Below are 24,226 nucleotides of genomic sequence, written 5' to 3'. Positions count from 1 at the left end.
ACAGACCTGCACAAGTGGCTGCAGCCTGAATCAGTGCTTGTAGTGCTACAAGTGCTACTGCGCTGTGACAGTCTGCGATGGCAGTGACTGGCTGCGGCTGTGTGTCCGTGCTCCCTTGCTCTCTTTGTCAACCTTCTTATCTCTTTACCTCCCCCCCCCCTTCCCCAATGTAGGGTAGCGAACCACATTTTCCATTCTGGTTAACTTTCTTAACTTCAACTTTCTTATGCCTTCGTGCTCTCTGGGAGGGAGTAAAATTGGTGGAAATGATTGATGCTCATTTGTATTCCTTCTCGTGCCTCAATTTACGTGAATTTCTGGGACCTGACTTCATGTTTTCTGTATTTAGTGCATCGATGTAAGCTGAGTTTAAAAATTAATTAATTCACTTCGGGAGTTTTACGTGCCAAAACCATGATTTGATTATAAGGCACGCTGTATAGTGAGGGACTATACGGATTAATTTTGACCACCTGGGGTTCTTTAAAGTGCGCCCAATGCACGGTACACGAACGCTTTTGCATTTCACCGCCATCGAAATGCGGCCGCCGCGGCCGGGATTCGATGCCGCGCCCTTGGTCTTAGTAGCGCAACGCCATAGCAACTACGCCAACATGGCGGGTTTAAGCTAACTTTACCTTACAATGTGTTTTTTGTGGCCTCTGTTACGAATAGTCTGTATTTATGCAAGATTACGTTACGCTCCTGTCGTTAATGTGACCTCAATGTTGTGAGATGTTTTTCAGTGCATTTTTGTCACTTGACTTCAAGTATAACATTTTTGGTTTCGTGCATTACCATTTTTTGTCAATATTCGTTGACCGGCATGTGCTGTCACCCCGGCCGACCCTGAAGGCGTAACAATGTGGAACAGCGTTTGCGTAGTGCTATATGGTATACTAAGGAGAAAAGACTGGCCAATGCGGGCCGATATCTGAGGTCGGGCAGTCTCAAAGTGCTAGAAGCCACGAGTGAATATTGGGAGAAACTGGGGCCCTCTCGCATTCATCACTATCACGCAGGCAGAGAAAGCGGCCGTTGACCTCGCCGTCATATCCCGGCACCGAACACGAGTGCATCACTGTCATCACGGACTCTCAAGCAGCCTGAGGATAGACCTCCGATAGACCCCAACTTTGCCAAAGGTTAGACCTCCGCCGCAGCCGACCGCATCCTAGACTGCGCTCCTTCAAGTCTACCCGAGGTGGAAATTGCATGGACCCCTGGGACCACGAAGGATCTTGGCGGAAACTAGCAAGCTGATGCTGTCACCAGAGAATAGGTTACTCGGCCTCCGCAAATAGACGAAGACCATGACCTTCGGAAGGACCCCGTACGTCACCCTTACAACATCCTCCTCCAACACCACAACGTTCCCCGCCGCGTACCTTCCTGTATAGACGTGGCTACTAATATATAAACGCATCTATCGTACGGCAAGTTTATCAACAACGCACATCCGTAGTTATACAGCCTCGAGTCACATCGTAGTACGGTCACTTGTACAAACCACGGCCAGAGTCCTTCATTACCTCAGTTTGTAACAACAACTACAAACACAAACAACCGTATTCCAACAGCTGTGCTACAAAATGAAGAGAATTTGATGCGGGCCCCAATAACAGAACGAAAGTACAAAATCAAACAGGAAATGTCTCTAGAGAGCGGCGTACGAGACCCTGAAATGAAGCGGCATCATATATCTTTTTTTTTTTTCATCGAAGGCCGGCGTTGCTGCAGCGGCGCGCGAGGTGCTATCACTTCCTATGTCAATGTCGGGGGCCTGCACGATAGCTCGCTGAGTCGAGGGCGGAACCCGCAGCCAAAGCAGCCGCAGCTGCAGCTGCGAGGGACACGAGCCATAGTCGAAAGAGAAAGGAACACACACAATCTCTCTCTCTCTTTCCTCGCTTTCTGATGAGCTGTCGTTCCGCAAGCCCCGACTGCACAGGATGGAGGGGTCCGCATAAAAAATGGATATCGCCATTGAACGAACACCTGCCTCTGCCGGCGCGGCTCTGATTCACCTGCGGGCTCAGCAAGGATATGCAGGCACGAGCTGAAAGAGCCAGTGAGCCGAGGTTCTCCTGAAAACGGGCGGCCGCTATAAGCAGCGGCTCGAGACGGGTTGGGCGAACGTCTTAAATAAAGCACAATCATTTCTATGAAGAAGTCTCCCTCTTATACTTTCGTTTTCACGTGCACAAGTACATCGAGAATGGGCTCCTTAGCCTGAAAGGAAGTCTGTCTCTCTCTCTCCCTCTGCACACGTTTGTGCCCTGCAAAATATGACGGCTTCAGTTTCCGGAACGGCCACACAAGACAGGCTGCATTTCGTACCTTTGCAGCATGCATTTCCATAGAACGCGTGATACGTCGGCAGCTTCGGTTCTCGGGGGTCTAGTAGCGGCTAGAGGGAACCGCTTTCTTGAGAGCTGCTTCGAAGACAACCGGGCAAATATTGCAGAGTAGAGCAAGATGCGAGGTGCTCGTCATGGTCCACGCTGGATCGGCCGTGCTTTCTGGGTGTGTAGTGTTGCGATTCGACTCGCAGATGCGAGGGGCACGTTTAAGTCGTTGCCACACTGAGGAGCGGCGAATGGAAGCAGACGACGGATCGCAACAAAGGAGATCCGCTACTAATTAAAAACAATATGCAGTCTCATTAGGACGCAGTCCGACAACGCACCCCTACTGTGCTCGCGTTGTTCTGCGAAGTGAGACTGCACGGAGTGTTTGCCGTACAGACGTGACTGTACGCACGAGCATGGTGGTCCAAATTGACAAGTCCAGTATGATACCGAGCAATGCTATAAAATTAAGGGCACATCGGCAGACTTGCGGTGCTAATATACCGTCCAAAAGCGAGACAATTTTACTGGCGTAATTTTTCTACGAATGCAGTTTGCGAAAATTTTTGAGTATCCCCAATGAATGGCAAATGCGTGCGTGTTTGCGCTCTGACTGCGTTCGCATATACTGTTTGTAAGCAACTACGTGAGCATTTGAATCTAAGTCTCTAACGCCGGCGTTAGCACGGCGTGATCGTCACTGGCGCTAGATGTAAAAAGAGGCTGATTAGGAAGGACAATTGAGGTTTCTACTTGTGACGAAGGCCATTCAGCCCGAATAACTTCCTTGAAAAGCCTGCCGGCACTGTGGCCGTCTTGGAGTGCAAAGAAAGCACGCACACTGAAAGTCTAGACTGTTTACGACCAAGCTGCCAGAAGGAGCCCGAGCGGATTTGAATAAGTGCATGTCAAGTTAAAGACATATGTGCAAGCACTCTCTGCGAAACTCGAAGTGCTCTGCGCACCTGGGGAGGACCAGAACGAGCGTGAAAGGTTGCCCCCTTTTTTTTTGTTCTTTTGCATTTAGTGTCCAATTCACCTGGAGACACTCCTTAATTTTTTATCAGCTGAAACGTCATCGACCATCAGGTCCTTTTATATGAAATGTATGGCAAGTGAAGCGCACGGAGATAATAAATTAATAGAAGATAGTAACATCTCCAATAAAATGAAGTCGAATACGTTTAGTTCGACGTTTGGTGATTAGTCAGGTCGGTTAACTCGAGTGTGCTCGAAAATCGCGACAGTCGCCAGATTTCTTTAGGAGAGAAAAAAAAGGTCGTTATTATTACCCCCCCCCCCCCCCTTATGACATTAATCATCACATATAACCTCAAGCAAAAGGGCAACGCCAGCGCTGCCGGCAATGCTTAACATTTGCCCATCGATATCACACAGATAAACTCGGTTTATCTGCAAGGTCGCTAAATATATTGCTTAACAATAATACGTGACTGATTGAAGATTTGCCCAGGTGCCCGCTATAAAGTGCAAGGCGCCACCTAAATGCATCTAAAATAACTTATTATATTTATTCACACATTTCGAATTCATCGTTTCATTTGAGAACCGCAGGTGCCCGAACTATATGTCATAATAATTTACGGTGGCCTTGACAATGCAAAATTTAACAAATTAGACTACGTAACGTGCTAGAAACCATGCTCTCAGTAAACTACGTCTGTACTGTCTGTACTTGCTGAAGCGGTATACTTAATCAGAAATACTGATCTATATATAGGAACTGCGTTCGTATTATCAGATGCAAAACACTCGCAAAAAATTGGGAACGACCATGGTTCCCACAGTTGTTCCCATAGCACACACGGCCTAATTCAGAGTACCACCGAGGTTTAGGTTCATGCTATCGCTATTTCGAGCGAATCAGTCTCCGCCGACGCCGAGCTTGTGTCAACATCTCTGACCGTCCCACTGACTTTTTCAGTGGACCGAATCTCCGCTGCTCCTCAAAGTGAGTGCCAGACCGGACGCACTAATAAAAAGCACAATTTCTTTTCTTTTTTTCCAGAAGCCGACAGAAACCGTAACGGGTGCGCGTATCCGTTAGAGAACTTCGCGTGTCGGTGAGAAACGGTGCTTGGAACAAAGAGCCACTGCCACCGCATGCACCGCTGTTTCTACCATCTCGCAAACCCGTACGCTGTGTATATCATCTCCTTTGTCTGGTCCGCAACTTCCTCCGGAACTCGGGACCTCTAATAAAGAGATGGCCAGCTTCCGGTCCCAAAAGAACAGTCTTCCGCCTCCGATCCTGCCGCAACGTCGTTACACTCTGCGCGTTTTTATAGACTCGGAAGCGTGGCTATGGGGCGGGCCCGCTGTGTTATGGGTTGCATAATTTGTTGCCGTGGCATGCCTCCCTAAAACGGTGCATCGTTACAGACGCTAGAGCTGACGTTCTGCCAATGAGCGATTCAATTCACACGGCTGCTGTCACGTAAGAACGGTACGTGATTGGCTAGTGCCGGGGCTACGATGATGTCATTGCCTCTCGTCATTGGCCCGAGCCCGCCCCAACAATATAAATGTCTTGCAGAGCTAAGCCTATGGATCGCTTCCATAGCACTGCGCGGTACTGCTTTGACAGAGCGTATATCCCATCCCTTATTATTTAACAGTTTCTTTCCGCTCAAATCCTCGAATGAACTGTACGCCGTTTTTGTATATGCCGTTGAGTTTTGATCGGTGCGTGAGCATCCGACCACGCATGTGTGTGATTGTGTGCGTGCGTGTGCTGTCAGCTAGGGCGCCTCGTTTTATCCTCATACAATGCAGCGTCCGCGAACTGATGTTTGCGCGTTTGTACAAGCGTGACCTCAAATGTGTGACCGATCACAACGACCGGGACATCCGCCTTTCCGAGAAAGGCGACTTCCGCTTGCACAGCGCGACGTTTAGGGCTTCCTGCCTTCGCCACGAGGTCACTACGTAAACGGCGCGGTGTACGATTTTACGGGAAGACCAGTCTGCAACATCCATTTGCAAGCGCCCTACAAAAGAAAGAGAAAAGTACATCAACTGTCCTTACCTCTCATGGTAGATTCGACTCAAAAATAACGCGCTCTGACTCAGTTTACAGCGATGCGCAGCCCTCTTGAGAATATCGCCAGAGAAAGCATGGCTGAGCCGAACGTTAAACTGCTCCATGTAGAGCGATCGGAGGAGGCATGAGTCCAGAATTCGGTTCTTTCTCGGTCACGATGCCGGCTCAAAGGTGACGGCACTTCAGCGTTTACTAGGCTTGTCCGTAGCGCTCTAAATGCATTCGGCAAATGTGTTCCAAGAGTTCGAATTCGACCCGCCGAATGTAAAGCGTGCTGACTAGAACACTCTAAAGCGATCAGTCCATTCTGCAGTTAGTTGTCTGCCAGTGTTCTACCTATAACTTCAACTGCTTTGCGATACTGTTGTGAAACGGAGTAAGAATTCGATGAGTGTAGAAGGGATTTATTTTATTCATTTATGCACCAACAGGCCTAGACGCATTCCTTGACACAGATGATACTGGGATCAGACAGGCTGAGTTTCCTATGGTACGCCGGTCGTTCTCAGAAAGAATTACTTGCGCACTAACTTCTGACAATCCCCCAGGGTGATTTACTCCACCGCAAGGAGATTATCCGCCGCACCACACGAGATTTAATTCCACCGTATGATTGAAACCTCCCAGGCGGCCTTATACACGCCAGGAGGAGGTGGTGTTGCTTCGTGTGGGGGCGGCACTTACCCCATCGGTGACCTGGCCACAACACCTCCGTGGAACATTTGCGGATACCTGCCCATATTGCCCAGCTCGAGCGTCCGCGGCTATAATCAAACACCTGTTGTGAACATGCCCTGGTCTAAACCAGGTGCGACGGCGCTACCTGCAAACAGTGGGCCTTCATCCTACGCGACCACCGAGCTATGATTCATGGCTCTATGGAAGCAACGACCGATCACTATTGATGTTCATCGGCGAAACCGGCCCACATTTCTATATTTAATAGTTTATCCCGTTGGGCGAACTTCCGAAAAAAAAAATCTGACAATCAGAGATACCGAAACCAATCGATTACAAACATCACCGCATCGAGCATCAGACATGCGCGAAAGTAGTTGTGGCATTACTATAAGCATCGAGCAATCTAAATTGTGAAGGTAATTATCGAGCTTTAGATCACTGATGTATACTCTACGAAGCGCGTGTATAGCGGATTTCACAGCGTTAACAGGAATCTGCGTTTTTAAGTTTTATCTCCCCTGTAAAGATAGTATTGTTCTTGAGAATATGCAATTGAGCAGGCCGGTCTCTAGGTAACATCATTGTTCTTGAGATACGTATATCTAATAGTACGAATGCAACGAATTGATAAAGATATGTGAAAGTATTTTGTTCCGTTTGCATGTAAATGCCACTGGGAGTGTTGGCACGGCGTGTTTCACGTCACGAGGACATGATAGGCGGTCCATTGAGGTGTGCAACTTCGTTGTCGTCATTTATTTTATCTCGCTGCATGAACTGACGCCCTCTATTGTTTCCTAATCAGCACAAGTTTCGTTCGTTGGCTTCAACGCTGAGACAACTTAACTCACGAACTCCTACCGGTTGAATAAAGCCAGTATTTGCGAACCATCACAAATATTTGAGATATGTAACGCACTTTTGATTCATACGTGAAAGGATCCGCTATCCTTCAGAGGTATCTACTATCTTCAGAGGTATCTACTATCTGATATCAGATTCATACGCCTAATCTGGCGCGATATTATCGACTATGGTAATAGCATTATTAAAGCACGATATGTAATAAAGGGTGACACGTGACAAACACTTCATAGCTTACAGAACCTTTACAGACGGCCTTAAATAAAGTTCACGCGCAGATCTTGCAGAATTTCAATGCTCGCGAAGGCAAACACCAAAAGTGGTCCGCCCTAGATCATCGTTCAATTACAAATTCCTTAATTAGAACTCTCTGCAAGTGAATATGCAAGTCGCAATACTGTTTTCTTAGAATGATGCAAAGTTTTTGCTAAAAACTTACCTTACTCGATTTTTTTAGTAATGTGCAACTCTGCAGACTATATTGTTCTTGCAATCAGTGTTCTTCAGAATTCTTATTTACATATGAGCGTTTTTATTGCTGCATTAATTGTATTGCTTGTGCACTCTAATTGCCTAATGTGTGGAAGAAACTACTCCTTGGTAACTCCCACACGGTTTTGTCGAATTGTTTACTTGTATTTTTGGATAATTATTACACTGCTTTAAATTTCTCTTGTCAACTTGCTAGCCATGCGTTATCCACAACATATGTGTTCTCACTGGAAGCCCTTCCGATGGTTAGTATTGATTGAAACTGACGGAGGTACCTCCATCAGTTTCATGTCCCTCTCTGCGCTCGGTATTATAATTTTATTCTTGAATGAACTTAAAACTTGAAATCGAAATACTTGATTGCCCTCAATCTGCACCTTACTAGTTCTGACACAAGATAGTCGTGCATGTGTGTGTGCGTGATTGTGTGCGGGTGTGAGTGCGTGTACTTTCAATCTTGTTGTCACAGTATTAATTTGCCCGGGCTGCTTTCATGAAGGATATAGCCTCGAACACTTCGTGTGCAAGATATAATCGCAGAACAACGCCCTTTCAAAAAGCACGTATTAAATAGAAAACTTGAGAGCGTTGACGCTAAAGTGCAACGGGTCATAATTTTCATTCAGCAATTTTTGTGTTTAGATAACAGATGGCTCGAAAAGCATGTCTTCTTAGCTGCCAACATTTCTGCGGCACCATACCTCCCCTCCATCTCTCATCCCTCCTTAAAAGCGTGCTTTTCAATGAGAGCATAAGCACTTTTTTCAATGATGTCACATCTGGAGAATGATGGCGTTCTGTAAAGGAGAACCATCTAGTCGGTAACGATACTCGTAAAACTTGTCCGTATATTTATTGACCAGCATGCCTGTGGCAGCAAGTGACGCAGAATGTAGGGATGCAGCATGTTTCTCATATCTAGAAAGAATATTAGTGTTCTTTCATATTCTGCTTCCCAATGTTCGAAACGAGAGAAGACTAACTGAGCAGGAGTTGTAAATTTATTCGAAGCCTTCCTGTCCACGCAAGCACTCCACTACTCCCGTACATCTACACTTTCGGCACACCATCACACGTTCCAAGCACGCGCTGGTGAAATGTGACGCAGTAGGCACGCTATCAACTTCGCCCGGCACGTGCAATCACGCCACAGATTAAATGTTCTGACATACAATGGTTCAGAGATAATCACGAGCTATAGGCGATCTCTTCTTGCCAAACCACCGTTGACGCAATTTTTGCACAGCCGGTGAACGAGTGCGATGTGTGCGGCGTAGAAAGTATGCGCTCCGCCAATAATATTGTTTTCTTCGTAAAGAGGTATTTAAATCATTTTTCCCTTGATAAATTCAGAGTCATCGGTATATATTTACTGCACTGCCTAAGTTACATTTTCGGACTTTTGTGTGTGGTTTTGTTCAGTGTTCCTGAAATCAGCTTGACATAAAACAGACTGTAACGAGGCAACTTTATTGCCACATTGGCAGTCATGACAATTATTAAAGCTTCAGTTACCAATTACGCGCAGAAATGCCGCACATGTTACAGTCGCCTTGGCGTCAATTTCAGTTTTATTTCTCGATTCCACATTTGTATCTAAGAGGGCCTGCGCTCCACGTTGAACTTGGCGCCGACATGAAAACGAAGTTTAGCTCGTGTATATTATCAAGTCTTGCCACAGTGGGGGGCGTTCAGAGATTTAAAAAATATATAAAACAAGTCAGCACACTTCAGCAATTGAAACGGGTGTAGACTCACACTGTCACAGCAATTACACTACCCTACGCTCCATGCTTTGGGAAAAAACTCCTGCAATACTGCGCAAGCAAATATCGTTGGAACTCTAATATGCACAAAGAGGAGATACAAAGAAACAGAGAAGGCAGAGACGTCAACCAGAAAGAAATCTGGTTGGCAACCATACGCTGGGGGACTGGAAATTGGGAATAGAAAGATGAGAGAGAAAGAGAGAGAGAGATAGAGAGAAAACGCGGTGAGTCGGCACACGCCAAAGGAGAGCAGCAATAAGTCAAAGGCATTCACATAGGCCAGTCGCCCTCAAGAAACACAAAAGTGTCTTCAGAAACTTGTGGGCCGACGAGCGATGGGGACGTTGTTCGAATAGTGCCTGCACAGACAATGGCCGAATGCCCAGTCGTAGCATTGTTATCGAGAGTGTTTGTCTTTGGGTCTGAAATCGACGACAGGGTCACAATAAATGCTCCATGTTCTCTTCACTTCCACAGACGTCGCATGCAGACGTCACAAGCTGTCGGTCATTCCAGCAGACAATGTAGAGTAAGCCTGCGTGAAGGTCGCTCCTAACCAAAAGGCGCTACAGAAGCGATGTCTCACGCCAGCGATGTCTCACGATGTCTCACGGTTGGAGGTCAGAATTGGAGGGAAGGGTTCATTCAGTTCATGTAACCTGGTGCGTCTTACATTTAGAGGGTTTCACTCTGCTAAAGAGAACGTGCATGTCAGGTGACGAAGCTGCCTTGCAGCATCTGTTCCGGAAAGAGAAGTAAGTCCGAACGCTGTGCTCTTTCTTCTTGATGCGACGCTCGGGCAGCTTTGCCTGCGTGATCATTTCCCCTGATCCCGCCATGACTAGATAACCACTGGAAAATAATTTCCTGGCCTTTTTGTTTGAGGTTGTGGTTAAGTTTCATGATTTTGTACGTCAGCTGTTCGTGAGTATCACGCCAGAGAACTGACTGCATACAGTGCAAAGTCAGCCCTAAGTCGCAAAACACGGCACATGACTCTTCGTGTCAACAAATTGATGTGCGCTGCGCAGAGACGTGAGTTCTGCAGCCGTAGACGTCGTGACATGCGACGTCTTGAATCGAAGTGTTACTTCTCTTGTCGCTATGAAGAAGGCCACTAACGCGATAACGAGCTTCTCGAAAGTAATTGAGCCATACGAGCGCTTGTGACGCTTGCGCGTACACTGACTCTCCTTCTTCCTTCTCATCTTTCTTTCACCCTTTCTTATGTGTAGGGTAGCCAACTAAGTGCGATTATGCGTTAACTTCTCAGGCTATCGCTTTTCAGCTCTTTTTTTAATTATTGGGTTTTATGTGCCAAAACGACGATATGATTATGTGGCACGGCGTAGAGGAGGATTCAAGGTTAATTTTGTCTACCCAGAGTTCTTTAACTCGCACTCAATACACGGTACAAGGGCATTTTTGCATTTCTCCCCATATAAATGCGGCGGCCGTCGCTGCTATGTTTTTAGAGCGCAGCTCTGAAGGTGCGTTTATAGTGCGACTTTATCAGCACGCGGACGAGCGTCATCAAACGGCGGGCGCGTCGGAGCGCATTGGCCGCGCGTCCGGTTCCGTTGGCGGCGCCAGTACGTCGAACCATCGGTCGAACTATAGCCGCTGTTGTTCTCGCCAACGTGGCATAACGTGTGCGCGCGTTCACGCTACGTCGGACTATATTTAAGCCTTTAGGCGCCTGTTCCTGCGGCGGGCATCGGCGGCGGCGGCGTAATCCAGCGAATGGGCGCAGCGAAAGAAGAAAAGGTTCAAAGCGGCGAGAGCGAGGAGGCTGAGAAGGAAAGCGGAGAGGAGGGTGCAGCGGAACCATGAGGCGGAAAGCGGAGGAGGGTATGGCGAAAGCCTGAGAGCAAAAGCGAGGTGCGGCGACGATGGCAACGAGATGGCGCCAACGTAGCGCGCGTCATCTGGGCGGTCCGTAAGCGGCGGCTGCTGTGAATCTCTCCCACGCGTCACCCACGCGTCATCAACGCTCACGATCCCCATTTAGCGATTCGGTCGCGCCACCACTTCGCTCCGCTTGCAACGTGCCGCACGAGGCAGATTTTCCGCGCCAGCCAACATATCGCGAAATGAAAACATATACAGCTGTGCAGCGGTTGTGTGCGGTCACACAAACAACGCGCGCAACTGTTGTCGACGGCGGTGTTGTTTTGCCCGCGTTCGCACCGAACGCGCGCGGCGTTGGTGACGTGTTTATAAAGAACGTGCCAACCTTTGCCGTGCACCCTATATGGTGGTGTACCGTAGCGACCATAAGGCCATGGTCCCTGTGGCCACTAAATAAATTAAAGCCACCGGATAATATATATTTCTCATTCTTTAAAAGTTCAAATAACCAATTACACCATCACATCTTAATTGTCATAATTGGAAATACGTAATTCCCTCCATAGTAAAGCTTCGCTGGTCTTGCATCTCCACCCCAGTGGAAGGACTGACAGTTTTTTTTTTTTAATAGCGGTGGTTTTCTTTTGAGAAATACGTATGTATATATTTCGCAGCTTTCTGACACTCTCGAGCGGATGACAATTCTTTCCTTTTGTAAAACTTCCCTACATTGCGGGTTCCCCCCGCTCCCCTCAAGAATTCACCGCTTTTGCATCGATGTTCCGTCACTGCGTTCTAAAATTTAATCGCTATGTCTTCTAGAGTGTCAGTCCTAGTCTTACAGCAATCGCTTGAATCTTCTATTTGGGCATATTTAGTGATATTTTGTTCTTTTGTGATTCCCGGAATATTTTTTCCCAGATTTTTATCATCACTTGTGCAGATAATGCGAAGTTTACCCAGTATTTATGCAAAGATTTATTTCTGTAATTGGTGCGGGCGCTTCACTTGCGCACGCTTGCTTGCACAAAATTTGTTGCACAGACGATTTATGTGCATTCACTTTTTTTGTGCACGCTCTTTCACGTACACATTTTTTTCCAGGCAAGAATTGATTCCAGTAACATCAACCGCTTCGCTATAAATGCAATAGTGAAGCTCCGTGCATGACATAAGGAAATAAGTAGGATAAAATTTTAAGGACTTGCAATCGTGTAGCTTTTTGATAGCGTTTGCTGAAAGCTAGTGCCTTCACGAAGGTGGCATTAATAAATCAGTTACTCACAGTATACAGGCAAATTCGAACATTTACGATGAAACTGGGATTCAAAATGATGACAAGTGCTCGGGCATAACTTATTAACCGTATTAGATAGACTTACTGTTGAATAAGTTTGTAGGTATTAAAAGTAGGGCAAGACAGGCGGGCAAGCACGGATACAGGTAGAACAAAAACATCCTCGTCCCACTAGCACCCACCTTAGGTCGCCAGCTTTTCCGCACCACGAATAATCGATTAACGCCAAGCATCCGGGGATGGATTCACACAGATTTTCGGGCCGATCGAACTCTCAAAGCAATCGCTTCATTGCGATTGGCTGGCTGCCTTAGCTAATAATACGTCCAGCTTTATGGCTGAGGTAATTCGTTTATTACAAACAATTTTAGCGTAAGTGCTTTTTGTGAGTACGGGGCCAGGAGCGGAATTCACGAAGCGTTTCTTTAGTAAAGGGCTGTTTGCTATTGGTGGACTGACAAAACGAGTGGCTGACATCGGGCCTTACCAACAACTCTAGCATAAGAACTTCTTTGTGACTACGAGCCCGGTTTTTTGCGCAACGTAAGGCGTAAATACCCTTGCAATGTAAAGTTCTTACCTTAGAATGTCCAGTGTGAGTAACTTGAACATCTAGAGATCCCGCCAACACCGTGTACCAGTTTGAGCCACGGTCGCCTTGGCGGAAAACTGTGAAAAAAAAAAAACATACATAACGAAAGGTGAGAGTAGCATCAAAGGATGAGGTAAAATAACCTCATAACAGTTAACCAAGTGAAATACACGAAACGCGAGAGCGTTGGAAGAGGCACGTGTTTGACGAAACGCTTTCGAAATAACCTTGCTTCGAATATCTAAGGGTCAAATAGTTCGAAATGCAGGTACTGTCCTCTTCTCGATCCATTCGAATGAAGTACCTTTCAATACTAAAGATATTAGCCGGGCTCATAAGAAATGAAATATGACTTGGCCTTTGAAACAAATAGCTAAATCACGGCCGCTGGAGTAAAAAAAAAGAAAAACGGATTATCCAGCGGCCATGGCCAAAGTTTACGAAAATCGGAATAAATCAAAAGAAAGTGCAGAACTCCCTTGAGTTTCAGATATTAGAAAACTGTCACCTGCTCCTGCCAATTTTCCTAAGAGAATATTGAAAAACTAGAGAAGAATGATTGGGCTGTCAAACGCAAAGGTATTTTGAAGACAATATTACCGCAAAAGTCGTGTAATGGAGAGCACTTTCGCGTAAGTTATAATTTAAGAAGACACTTTTGTCCAATCAGAACATTGCACTAGGCTGAGTGTACCCACTACCCGCTCTTACAATAATACTAGATTTAAATCGCACATTCCCAGCTTCAGAAATGTTGAAGTATATATAGTTATACCTGAATGTTTTCAGCTGCAGATGGTTACATTCAAGAAGGGATGAAACCTTGATGGCATCAATCACGGGAATTGCGCATTTTCTATTGAATGCATTATTTGAATACTAATCGGATTATCATTAGGTTAACGAATGCACAATTTGAATAATAAATATATCATAATTAGCTTAATCAGGTCATGAGATGATTCCCTCGTTCCATGAGAACTTATATTTGAAAAATTTTGTTGAGCTTGGATCCCATGAGCAGCTCGTCGCAGACATCAGACAAGTCCACAATCGCGCAATTGATAAAGGCACCTTGTATAATACCTCATAGGTTCCCTAGGCACTGCGGCATCCATGGAAAGGAACTAGCGGACGCAGCCGCCTGATTCATCCACGACGACGCCAACTGTGTTGCCATCCCGGTTTGAGAGCCGATGCAGTGAAATAACTTTATGCGCTTGCGCGTCACCAATAACATTACATCGCTGGAATTAAACCGAATTGACAAATGCACCAGGGATCACCAAATGAGCCAGGGAAATAATCCCTGGATCACAATTCGCAGCTTCGCCTTCTGTACAGCCTCTCAGCACGGCGTGCATGCGCCCTGCTAGCCCATCCCTATACTGGGAAAAAAGCCCATGTGCCGCAGAACTCACATACGCAATAATCCACTATGAAACATAACGGGGTCCCATATAAGAACCTGTTTATCTCATATGTCATATGGGATTATTGTATCTGGGAGTTATGGGGAATACGGGCTTTTTCAGTAGTACACGTATTGCTTGAAGTAGCATTCTCAAATGAATACTCCTTCCTTACAGGAATGGCCAACAACGCCCACTCCGGGACTTTTGCAGGTGCAGCGAACCCATGCATCGCGTTCATGCTTTGTGAGCACCCTTGTCTTAACCAGCGAATAACAGTGCTCTCTCCCAGATTAGAACAGCTGGGAAATCGTTCACTCACCCGAATATTCGTGGGAGCTGCTGTGCTATCCAAAAGAGACCGGACTGTATTGCTAATCGTGACTGTGTGACACTGGGCAGCATAGGGCACTGTTTGACGTTGTATGTCGCTGTGTGGGAGATTGACGCCGCATGTAGCTATGTGGCTTCCAAAAAAAATGTGCGGCAGTGCTGACACAGACAGTCTTATGTTGTAAATAATTCTTTCTTTCTTTCTTTCTTTCTTTCTTTCTTTCTTTCTTTCTTTCTTTCTTTTCCTCTCTTTTTCCTTCCCCACTACATTGAAGCCATCCGAAGATTTCATCTGGTCAACCTCTGTCTTGCCTCTCACGGCGTGCATGCGCCCTGCTAGCCCATCCCTATACTGTGAAAAAGCCCATGTGCCGCAGAACTCATATACGCAATAATCCACTATGAAACATAACGGGGTCCCATATAAGAACCTGTTTATCTCATATGTCTTTTTTGTTTTTATCTTTTTTGTTATTGTTTCCAGAGCTAAAGCTTTTTATTAAGTATTCTCGTAGCGGCCTAGAACGCAAAAAAGAAGAAAGAAATAGTTAATACTTGTAAAAATTGCTCATTGAACGCTAATCATTCTGCCGTGTTGCCCCTGCCTCAGTCTTTTTTTTTCTGTTTGTTTCATTCTCGTTGCTATAATAAGCCCGCATATACACACACGAACATACGCATGAACACAGATACACACACGAAAAGAAGAAAGAGGGAAAGGAAAAGCTTGTACGCCATCAGACTTTCCTCCCCCTCTAACCGCGCACATTCTTAACTACTCTCAAACTGCGTACGGCGGTTGTTTGCAAGTGTGCATTTTCTTGCTTCTGCGTCATTCAGCCGCCATAAGCACCTACGATGTATCTGTTTTTTCCAGAGCAGCTCGAGAATTATGTATGTGATAACGCGCCACTCTGACGACGTGTCTCGCTCTTGCCCCAGCACACTTTACTACCACGAGGGCCATTAATCGACACTGTCAAGGACCATTAAGCACGCTAAACGCATTGTCTTTCAACGTGAAGGTTGAAAGAAGCGACGCCATTCAACGTCTATATCTTAGCAGGGCCGTCGTTACGGACTCTGAACGTGCACTTAACCAGAACCTCTGTGCATCACTGATTTAAGATCCCTGAAATCCTCCAAGCGAACTTGTATGAAAAAAAAAATTTCGGGCAGGAAACTGGGGCACACATTGACGCAATCGGGATTATTTATTAAGGCGAAAGCCTTAGATGGCTCATGGGTCGAAAATTAGGATGTCCGACGTGATGGCACCAAAATTTATGGTGCCACCATGCCACATGGTTCCACTATGTGTTGGTGCCACCGTGGTGCAACTAACAAAGGTCGTGGGTGCGAGTGCCTTAATTAACTCTACCTTAATTAAGATAGAGTTAATTAGGGCCGTCGAACCGCCGACCTTTGGTGGGGGAAAGCAATTAATAGGAAGAAAAACGCATTCGAATGAGAATGTCAAGTAAATTATTTATTGTCTCGTGAGCGCGCAGGCTTTCACCTTCATCCTCTTTAGCGTATGCTAAAGCGACTGTAAACTTTTTCTGAGTTGAAAACGAGAGCGTAGCTCGCGTTTGTTTATAAACGCGCACCATGCCTTAATTATGCCACTCATGTGACGCCCACAGTGTTTTCAGCTTAGCCTGTTCATGACATCAGTTGTGCAGGAACTTCCAAGCTGTTATGAGTGTATCCAGAAAGTGACTCAGCCGAAGCGTTTAGGAGATGTCCGTAGGTTCAGCTTCATGTATGTACCATGACATTCCCTCTGAAGTACGCAAGATTAAGGCCAATTTGGCTGCACCTAAAATCCGGACGGTATTAACGCAACTTTATTACTTGGACAGCAACAACAACAACGCAAAAAGAAAGAAAAGAAAAGAAGAGGAAGAGAGATAGAGAGCTTGCACTCATCTGGTAATCGTATAACCGTTCGACGACAACTGGCTTACCGGAGCGCCGTATGTACAGGTCGGTCCACTGTTAGAGGCATGGAGGAAGGAAAAAACTAGGAGGGAGCGTCACGTGACAATATTGAAGCCTAGTCATAAAAAATTTAGAGGAATGGGATGATGGGAAATAGGCCCTCACGTGATAGGCAAGCGGTACATTTTACTCGGCTCGCTTCGGTGGCTTCGGTTTCGTCTGCTGCGGGGGTTTCGGAATATGCGCACATACTCGGCGTGGCAAACGCGCGCCGAGGTTCATGAAGGAATTCGAGTGTGTGAAGTAGTTGAGTCTCGCCGCTTAATTAGCAGACAGGCACCAAGGCTGTTGCGAACGGAGGCGTCGGTTAACCGGCATTGCGGACCACCTCAAGGACGACTGGTTGCGTTTCGGTGTGGTTTCAGGGAAACGAGGGAACCTTTCGCCCTGCAAACGTGTGAAGGCAACCAAGCCGCCCTTCCGACGACGATTCGTTACGTTTGGCGACGTCTTCTGGGAAACAATGATGAATTTCGCCCCCACAAAAATGTGCAGGCGATTAAGCGAGCGTACAGGGTCCGAAGCGACTGTTTCCCTACGGGAAAAAAATTCATCCCGTCTTGTGCCCAAGGATGGACTGACGAGCCGGAGACTCCGAACTTATTTAGGGCCGTGCCGGCCCGTAGTTAAGGTAGCGCAGTCGACACTGGTGCTCTGCTCAAAGTCTTCGGCCTCTTAGCAGACCGGCGAGAACTCCCGTCAGCAGTTGGCGCACCTGCGTGATGAAGTGTTGTGTGCCAGGATGCTCTAATCGAACAGAAAATCAGGTGCGATGGTCTGTCCTTCCATAGGTACGCACAATGAACGTTTATTTTATTTATGAAAATGAAACTGCAATATACGCGATCGCTAGTGACTACGTGCTCGTGTGAATTATAACTGACGAAATAGTGGTGCAACACTATTCATGCAATTTTTTTCCAACTTTGTCATTATTCCCATTAAGTGTTAAACATTTATTTCTCCTTAAAGCACTTTTATCAGCTAGCGTACATTCCAAAAAGCCCACGATGTGAAGCTATTTATTGTCGAAGAATTACATTTCCTGCTATAAAAATTATTATTGGCTGAATTTTGTATGTATTTCTTGTGGCTGAAAAAAATCAAAATTACAATAAAACTAATTATTTAAAGAAACCATGACAGATTAGTCTTCACATAACATACCAAGTTTTGCAATAATCGCCAAGAACCCTAATTTTGTTGAGAATATTCTGCTCGTAGTAACACGGCTTGTGAGTGCAAAGTTCAAACATCATGTTGCAAAGTTTAATCACTCCCCATGTTGAGGCTAAATATCATTTTCTTTTCTTTCCGAAGATATGATGTTGGTTGACATATTTTAAACAACAGGTAAATGACAGTTGAGATGAAATAACGCAGTTTTACTTTAGAGTACAGGAGTGAACATCATTTTCATTCATTTATTAGTAGTACCCTGAAGGCCTGGAGGCATTACAGAGGGGGCATTACATTACATTATGTATGTGTTACAGCTATATCTATGATATTTTTGTGTGAAACATGCACTGTGAAGTTACTATACAGCTACATTTTCTCCGAGATTCAATTAGTTGTATGTGTATTTTACAAGCACACTTAGATCAAACATAGTTTTCTACACAAGGGGAAGCGGTGTGTAGGGAAAGCATGCACAGATCATGCGAGGACTTTTGCATGACTCTGCAAAGGTTGTGTAAATCCATTCCACAGCAAATGTTATTGTTGGACCTTAAAAATATCTGGTGGGTATTCTTTAACTGCAGATGCTTGCAAACGACGGTGCCACAACAATGAGTCAACCTTAAAGGGAAGCAGCTACATCCACGGGAACATAACAGCATCAAGTTGAGCCAGTAAGTTGATGCACAGGTGTATGCAGCCATAATGCATGTTTCCAGTTTGATCATATTGAAATGAGGTTTATTGATGCAGGCGTAGATGTAGGTCCTTCGGGTAGACTGGCACAGAACGGGCGGCTAAACAGTTACGTCGGGCAGCGCTCTTAGCGGTAACTTCGGCGTCGTCTTTTGCGGAGCGATCACGATGCTGCTACTGCTGGTGGTGTGCATCATCTGCAGAACATATTGCACGTCTTCTTCATCACAATCACCCCCGGGATAAAAAGCAGCCATCCTGGCGACTCAAACAGTAGTGATCACGAGCGGCTCACGGTAGGGCTTAAGGCGATCGACGTGAACAATGTCACGTCCACGACAACGGAGGTCAGAGAGGGGTGTCAGTGGTTCGATTAGGTAATTCACCGCAGACGTGCGCTGGACAATGCGATAAGGTCCATCGAAGCGGGGAAGAAGTTTTGAAGAGAGCCCAGGAGCATGCGCAGGTACTGACAGCCAGACGAGGTCGCCGGGAGAGAAGACAGATTGCTCACAGTGAGCGTCATGGAGCCTTTTCTGGCGCTGTTGCTCAGCGGTGGTGAAGTGGCGCGCTAACTTGCGACACTCCTCGGCATGACGTGCTGCAGTCGAAACGGGCACACACTCAGAAGCATCGGGCTGGTAGGGTAGCAGGGTGTCCATGGTGTGGGATGGGTGACGGCCATAAAGCAAAAAGTAGGGAGAAAAGCCAGTGGTAGTCTGGGTTGCACTGTTGTAGGCGAACGTAACAAATGGTAGGATAAGGTCCCAATCTGTGTGGTCAGATGCGACGTACATGGCCAGCATGTCACCCAGGGTCCGGTTGAAACGTTCCGTGAGTCCATTCGTCTGGGGGTGGTAGGCAGTGGTTGTCCTATGAATAACGTGGCACTGAGCCAGAAGAGCTTCGACAACCTCAGACAAAAAGACGCGCCCTCTGTCGCTGAGAAGTTCACGAGGTGGGCCGTGACGGAGGATGAAACAGCGGAGCAGGAAGGAGGCGACGTCGCGCGCAGTGGCCGAAGGTAGTGCCGCAGTTTCAGCATATCGCGTAAGATGGTCGACGGCGACGATGATCCAGCGGTTACCGGCGGGTGTCATAGGAAGCGGACCATAGAGATCAATGCCCACTCTATCAAATGGTCGGGCGGGACAGGGAAGGGGCTGCAAAGCTCCAGCTGAACGGCAAGGCGCAGATTTCCGACGTTGGCAGTCCGTACATGAACGAACAAATTTGCGGACGTATGTAAACAGTCCACGCCAGTAGTAGCGCTGACGAAGTCGTTCATATGTTTTGAAGACTCCAGCGTGGGCGCACTGCGGGTCAACGTGAAAGGATGCGCAGATAGTGGAGCGCAGGCTGCGCGGTATGACGAGTAGCCATTTACGGCCGTCAGATGCGTAGTTGCGTCGGTGCAGAAGGTCGTCGCGAATGGTGAAGTGAACAGCTTGGCGGCGGAGTGCGCGAGAGGCTGGCAGCGTGGGCGTCTCAGAAAGTAGGTCACGGAGGGCCGCTATCCAGGGGTCGTGGCGCTGCTCTGAAGCAATTCCTGTCGATGGTGAGAGGCAGGACGATGGGTGTTAATGTTGACAGGCAACTAAGGTCGGTAGGCAGAGGAGACCGTGACAGAGCATCAGCATCCGAGTGCTTGCGGCCAGAGCGGTAGACGACGTTGATGTCGAACTCTTGAAGTCGAAGAGCCCATCGGGCAAGGACGTCCACATGGGTCTTTCAAATTTGATAGCCAACAAAGGGCGTGATGATCTGTGACGACGTCAAACGGGCGGCCGTACAAGTAAGGGCGGAACTTGCTAAGGGCCCATACGATGGCTAAGCATTCTTTTTCAGTCACAGTATAGTTGGTCTCAGCTTTGGTGAGGGTACGGCTGGCATAAGCAACAACGCATTCAGGGTGCCCGGGTTTTCGTTGTGCTAGCACGGCGCCGAGACCTATTCCGCTGGCGTCTGTGTGTACCTCCGTCGAAGCTTCAGGATCGAAGTGACGCAGAATAGGAGGTGAAGCGAGAAGACGTCGTAAAGTAGTGAACGCCTCGTCGCAGGCTGGAGACCATGATGACAGGTCGCCGGAGCTACCCAGAAGCTGTGTCAGAGGGCGTATTATGGACGCGAAGTTGCGAATGAAACGTCGAAAGTATGAACATAAGCCGACGAAACTGCGAAGTTCTTTGAGATTTGTCGGCCTAGGAAAGTCAGTAACGGCACGCAATTTCGCGGGATCAGGTTGGACGCCGTGCTTAGACACGACGTGGCCAAGAATGGTTAGCTTTCGAGCGGCAAAGTGGCATTTTTTGAGATTAAGTTGGAGCCCAGCGTTGGTAAGACACGTCAGAACGCACTTGAGGCGGTGAAGATGTGTCGTAAAATCCGGAGCGAAGACGACAATATCGTAGAGGTAACACAGACACGTTTGCCATTTCAATCCACGCAAAACAGTGTCCATCATTCACTCGAACGTTGCGGGGCATTACAGAGGCCGAAGGGCATCACGTTGAACTCATAAAGTCCATCAGGGGTAACAAATGCAGTTTTGGGCTTGTCAGCGGCGGCCATGGGAACCTGCCAATACCCTGAGCGCAAGTCGAGTGAGGAGAAGAATTCAGACCCTTGTAAACAGTCAAGGGCATCATCTATTCTCGGTAGAGGGTACACGTCCTTGCGGGTGATCTTATTTAGGCGGCGAAAGTCAACACAGAAGCGGACAGAGTCGTCCTTCTTCTTAACGAGAACGACCGGCGAGGCCCACGGACTGTGAGAGGGCTGAACGATGTTGCGGCGAAGCATGTCGTCGACATGCTCACTAATGACACGGCGCTCCGTAGGAGACACACGGTATGGGCGTTGCCGCAGTGGTGAATGGGAGCCCGTGTCGATGTGGTGCGTGACAGTTGACGTGCGTCCAAGGGAAGGCTGAATAGCGTCGAAAGAAGAACGAAAATGGTACAGGACGGCGAGAAGCTCCGAACGCTGCTCTGGTGTAAGGCCGTCAGCGATGGATGGGCTAAAGATGTCGGTGCAGGACTTGTCGGAAGCAGAAAGAGTGCAGATGTCAGTAAGGTCGTCGCGAGAAGTAGCATCGGGCACGTCGACGATGTACAGGGACTGAATGGCTTGGACATGGCCGAGACACTGGCCACGGAGCAATGTGAGCGGAGCGGACAAAAGGTTGCATACGAAAATATGGCTGAAACCAGCCGAAAAATCGAGGGTCGCGAAGGGAAGCAGTACAGTATTTTTTGCGATGAAGGTCTCAGAAGGGGCGAACAAGACAGTGGCGTCAGAGATGCTTCCACAAGACACAGGTAACACAACAGCGGCGTGCGGAGGAATGTCGGTCTCCTCAGCGACGACTAATTTAGGGGGATGTTCGGGAGAATCGTCGGAATGGAGGTCGCACAAAGGAGAAAGTTCGACTTCAGCCCGCTCGCAGTCGATGATGGCTTTGTGTCGCGAGAGAAAATCCCATCCAAGAATGACGTCATGAGAGCAGGATGGCAGCACAATGAACTCAATAATGTACATCATGTCCTCAATTACAACTCGGGCCGTACAAGCTGCTAACGGCTGAACATGCTGCGCTGTTGCGGTACGGAGGGCTACACCCGCAACTGGCGTCGTAACTTTCCGGATGGAGCGACAGAGTCTTTCATTTATTACAGAAACGGCGGCACCAGTGTCCACAAGGGCAAGAGTTGACACTCCCTCAACAGAAACAGCAAGTACATTCGACGGAGAATTGTGAGGACTTGGACGTTGTGACGGCGACGCAGTTCTTGCCTCATGAACTGCGGCGTTTAGTTTTCCTCTTCTGAAGGCATGGGACGACGACGCATTGGGGAGAGAGAGCGCCGACGTGGTGATGGAGATCGTCGGTCGAAGGACGCTTGACGATCAGGAGCTCTTGGAGGTGATCCTGGAGTGTAGCGGAGCGGTGGCTGGTCGGCATAGCGAGTCGTTGGTTCATAGCCATATGAGACGGCCAACGGCATGCGGCGGCGACAGTAGCGAGCGATATGTCCGGGGCGGCCACAGGCAAAGCAAATTGGTTTGTCGTCAGGAGTACGCCAAGGGTTTGTGGCCATGGGGCCAGCGCCAGGGGCGCGGGGTGGGGTCGGCGCGTGCAGTGGTTGACGCGGTGTGAAAGCAGGGTGCGTTCGAGGCCGTGCGACGACGTCGGCGTACGTGAGAGGAGCAGCTACCGGATGGGACTGAGGGGACACTGGCACAGCGTCGGCAATTTCTGCTTCGATCGCCTGCCGAATAGCGGGTGACAGGTAAGGAGCAGGACGGGGCTGGGGCTGTTGCTGAGCAAACTGCACCAGTGAGAGCTGCCGAGCAACTTCCTCGCGTATGAACGCCTGGAGCTGTGGCAGCAGTGTTGACTGGTCCGAGTGGACGGCCAGGCCTGCGAGGCTGTCGTCGTTAGTAACCAGGCGACGAGTCAAGGCCCGCTGTTTCCGGAGTTCATCGTAGCTCTGACACAGTTTGATGAGTTCCGCTACGCTGGTCGGGTTTTTTGCAAGAAGCATCTGAAAGACGTCATCGTCAATGCCTTTCAAGATGTGCTTGATTCTGTCAGACTCGGGCATCGAGGCATTGACGCGCTTCGAGAGGTCAAGAACGTCCTCAATGTAGCTTGTGAACGACTCGCCCGGCTGCTGGGCGCGCTGGCGCAAACGCTGTTCAGCGCGTAACTGGCGCACGGCGGGGCGTCCCGAACACATCTATGAGGGCGGCCTTGAATGCAGACCAGGTGGTAAAATCTTTTCGTGGTTTTTAAACCACAGATGAGCCACATTTGAAAGATAGAAGATGACATTGTCAGTTTAGCGGTGTCATCCCATCGGTTGGGGACGCTTACCTATCATAAGTCGATAGCCAGTCCTCCACATCACTGTCGTCGGTGCCGCTGAAGACCACCGGATCCCTCAGGTAAGGCACCCCGAGCAGATGACGGGCGGAGGGGCCGTGAACGGAGGGGCCGTGGACGGCGGGGCGTGGATGGCGGGGCCGTAGATGCGGGGCCGTAGATGGCAGGGGCCGTGGACGGTGGGGGCGTGGACGGTGGGGGCGTGGTTGCGTCTTCGGGCATAGCGGGACGAAGCGTACGGGTGCGGAGTTCCAGGATGGAAGCTTGGCAGGTCGTACCCAGCACCTTCCACCAATTGAAATGAGGTTTATTGATGCAGGCGTAGATGTAGGTCCTTCGGGTAGACTGGCACAGAACGGGCGGCTAAACAGTTACGTCGGGCAGCGCTCTTAGCGGTAACTTCGGCGTCGTCTTTTGCGGAGCGATCACGATGCTGCTACTGCTGGTGGTGTGCATCATCTGCAGAACATATTGCACGTCTTCTTCATCACACCCTTCATGTAGGCAGCACTTCGGAACCGACGGAAATAATTAGCCGGAGCGAGGCTGATGGTGATAGTTGTCTGCAAGCACATTCAAGGAATGGTTACTTTGCTTGTATCCGGTGTTAGCGCGTTGTGCGTTATGAAGCGTTATCGACTTGGATTTAAGTCGCGACTGCACCGATTGGTTTAGAAAGTCCTGCCTAGATGGAAATCCCTGGACAGTGCTGCAGGATACGAAGCTCGACGGGTAAGTGCGGTTGTCCGT

General features: G+C 48.1%; 2 protein-coding genes across 4 annotated transcripts in view; one reads left to right on the top strand and one right to left on the bottom strand.

The window, feature by feature from the left end:
• Window positions 1-24,226, bottom strand: part of LOC119441883 (rap guanine nucleotide exchange factor 4) — a 531,616-nt gene that overhangs the window by 330,891 nt on the left and 176,499 nt on the right. For both annotated transcript variants that reach the window (XM_049661695.1, XM_049661696.1), the window contains exon 4: window positions 12,950-13,038. In XM_049661695.1, the coding sequence (XP_049517652.1) occupies window positions 12,950-13,038 (89 nt within the window). The remainder of the gene's footprint in view (window positions 1-12,949; window positions 13,039-24,226) is intronic.
• Window positions 1-24,226, top strand: part of LOC125943181 (uncharacterized) — a 122,191-nt gene that overhangs the window by 10,881 nt on the left and 87,084 nt on the right. For both annotated transcript variants that reach the window (XR_007465628.1, XM_049661697.1), the window contains exon 3: window positions 14,551-14,619. The gene's annotated coding sequence lies outside the window, so the exon portion shown is untranslated. The remainder of the gene's footprint in view (window positions 1-14,550; window positions 14,620-24,226) is intronic.

The sequence above is a fragment of the Dermacentor silvarum genome, chromosome 2, assembly GCF_013339745.2.
Source record: "Dermacentor silvarum isolate Dsil-2018 chromosome 2, BIME_Dsil_1.4, whole genome shotgun sequence".
NCBI classification, from domain to species: domain Eukaryota; kingdom Metazoa; phylum Arthropoda; class Arachnida; order Ixodida; family Ixodidae; genus Dermacentor; species Dermacentor silvarum.
The sequence above is the reverse complement of the archived record's forward strand: the minus strand, read 5'-3'. Positions and strand labels throughout refer to the sequence as shown.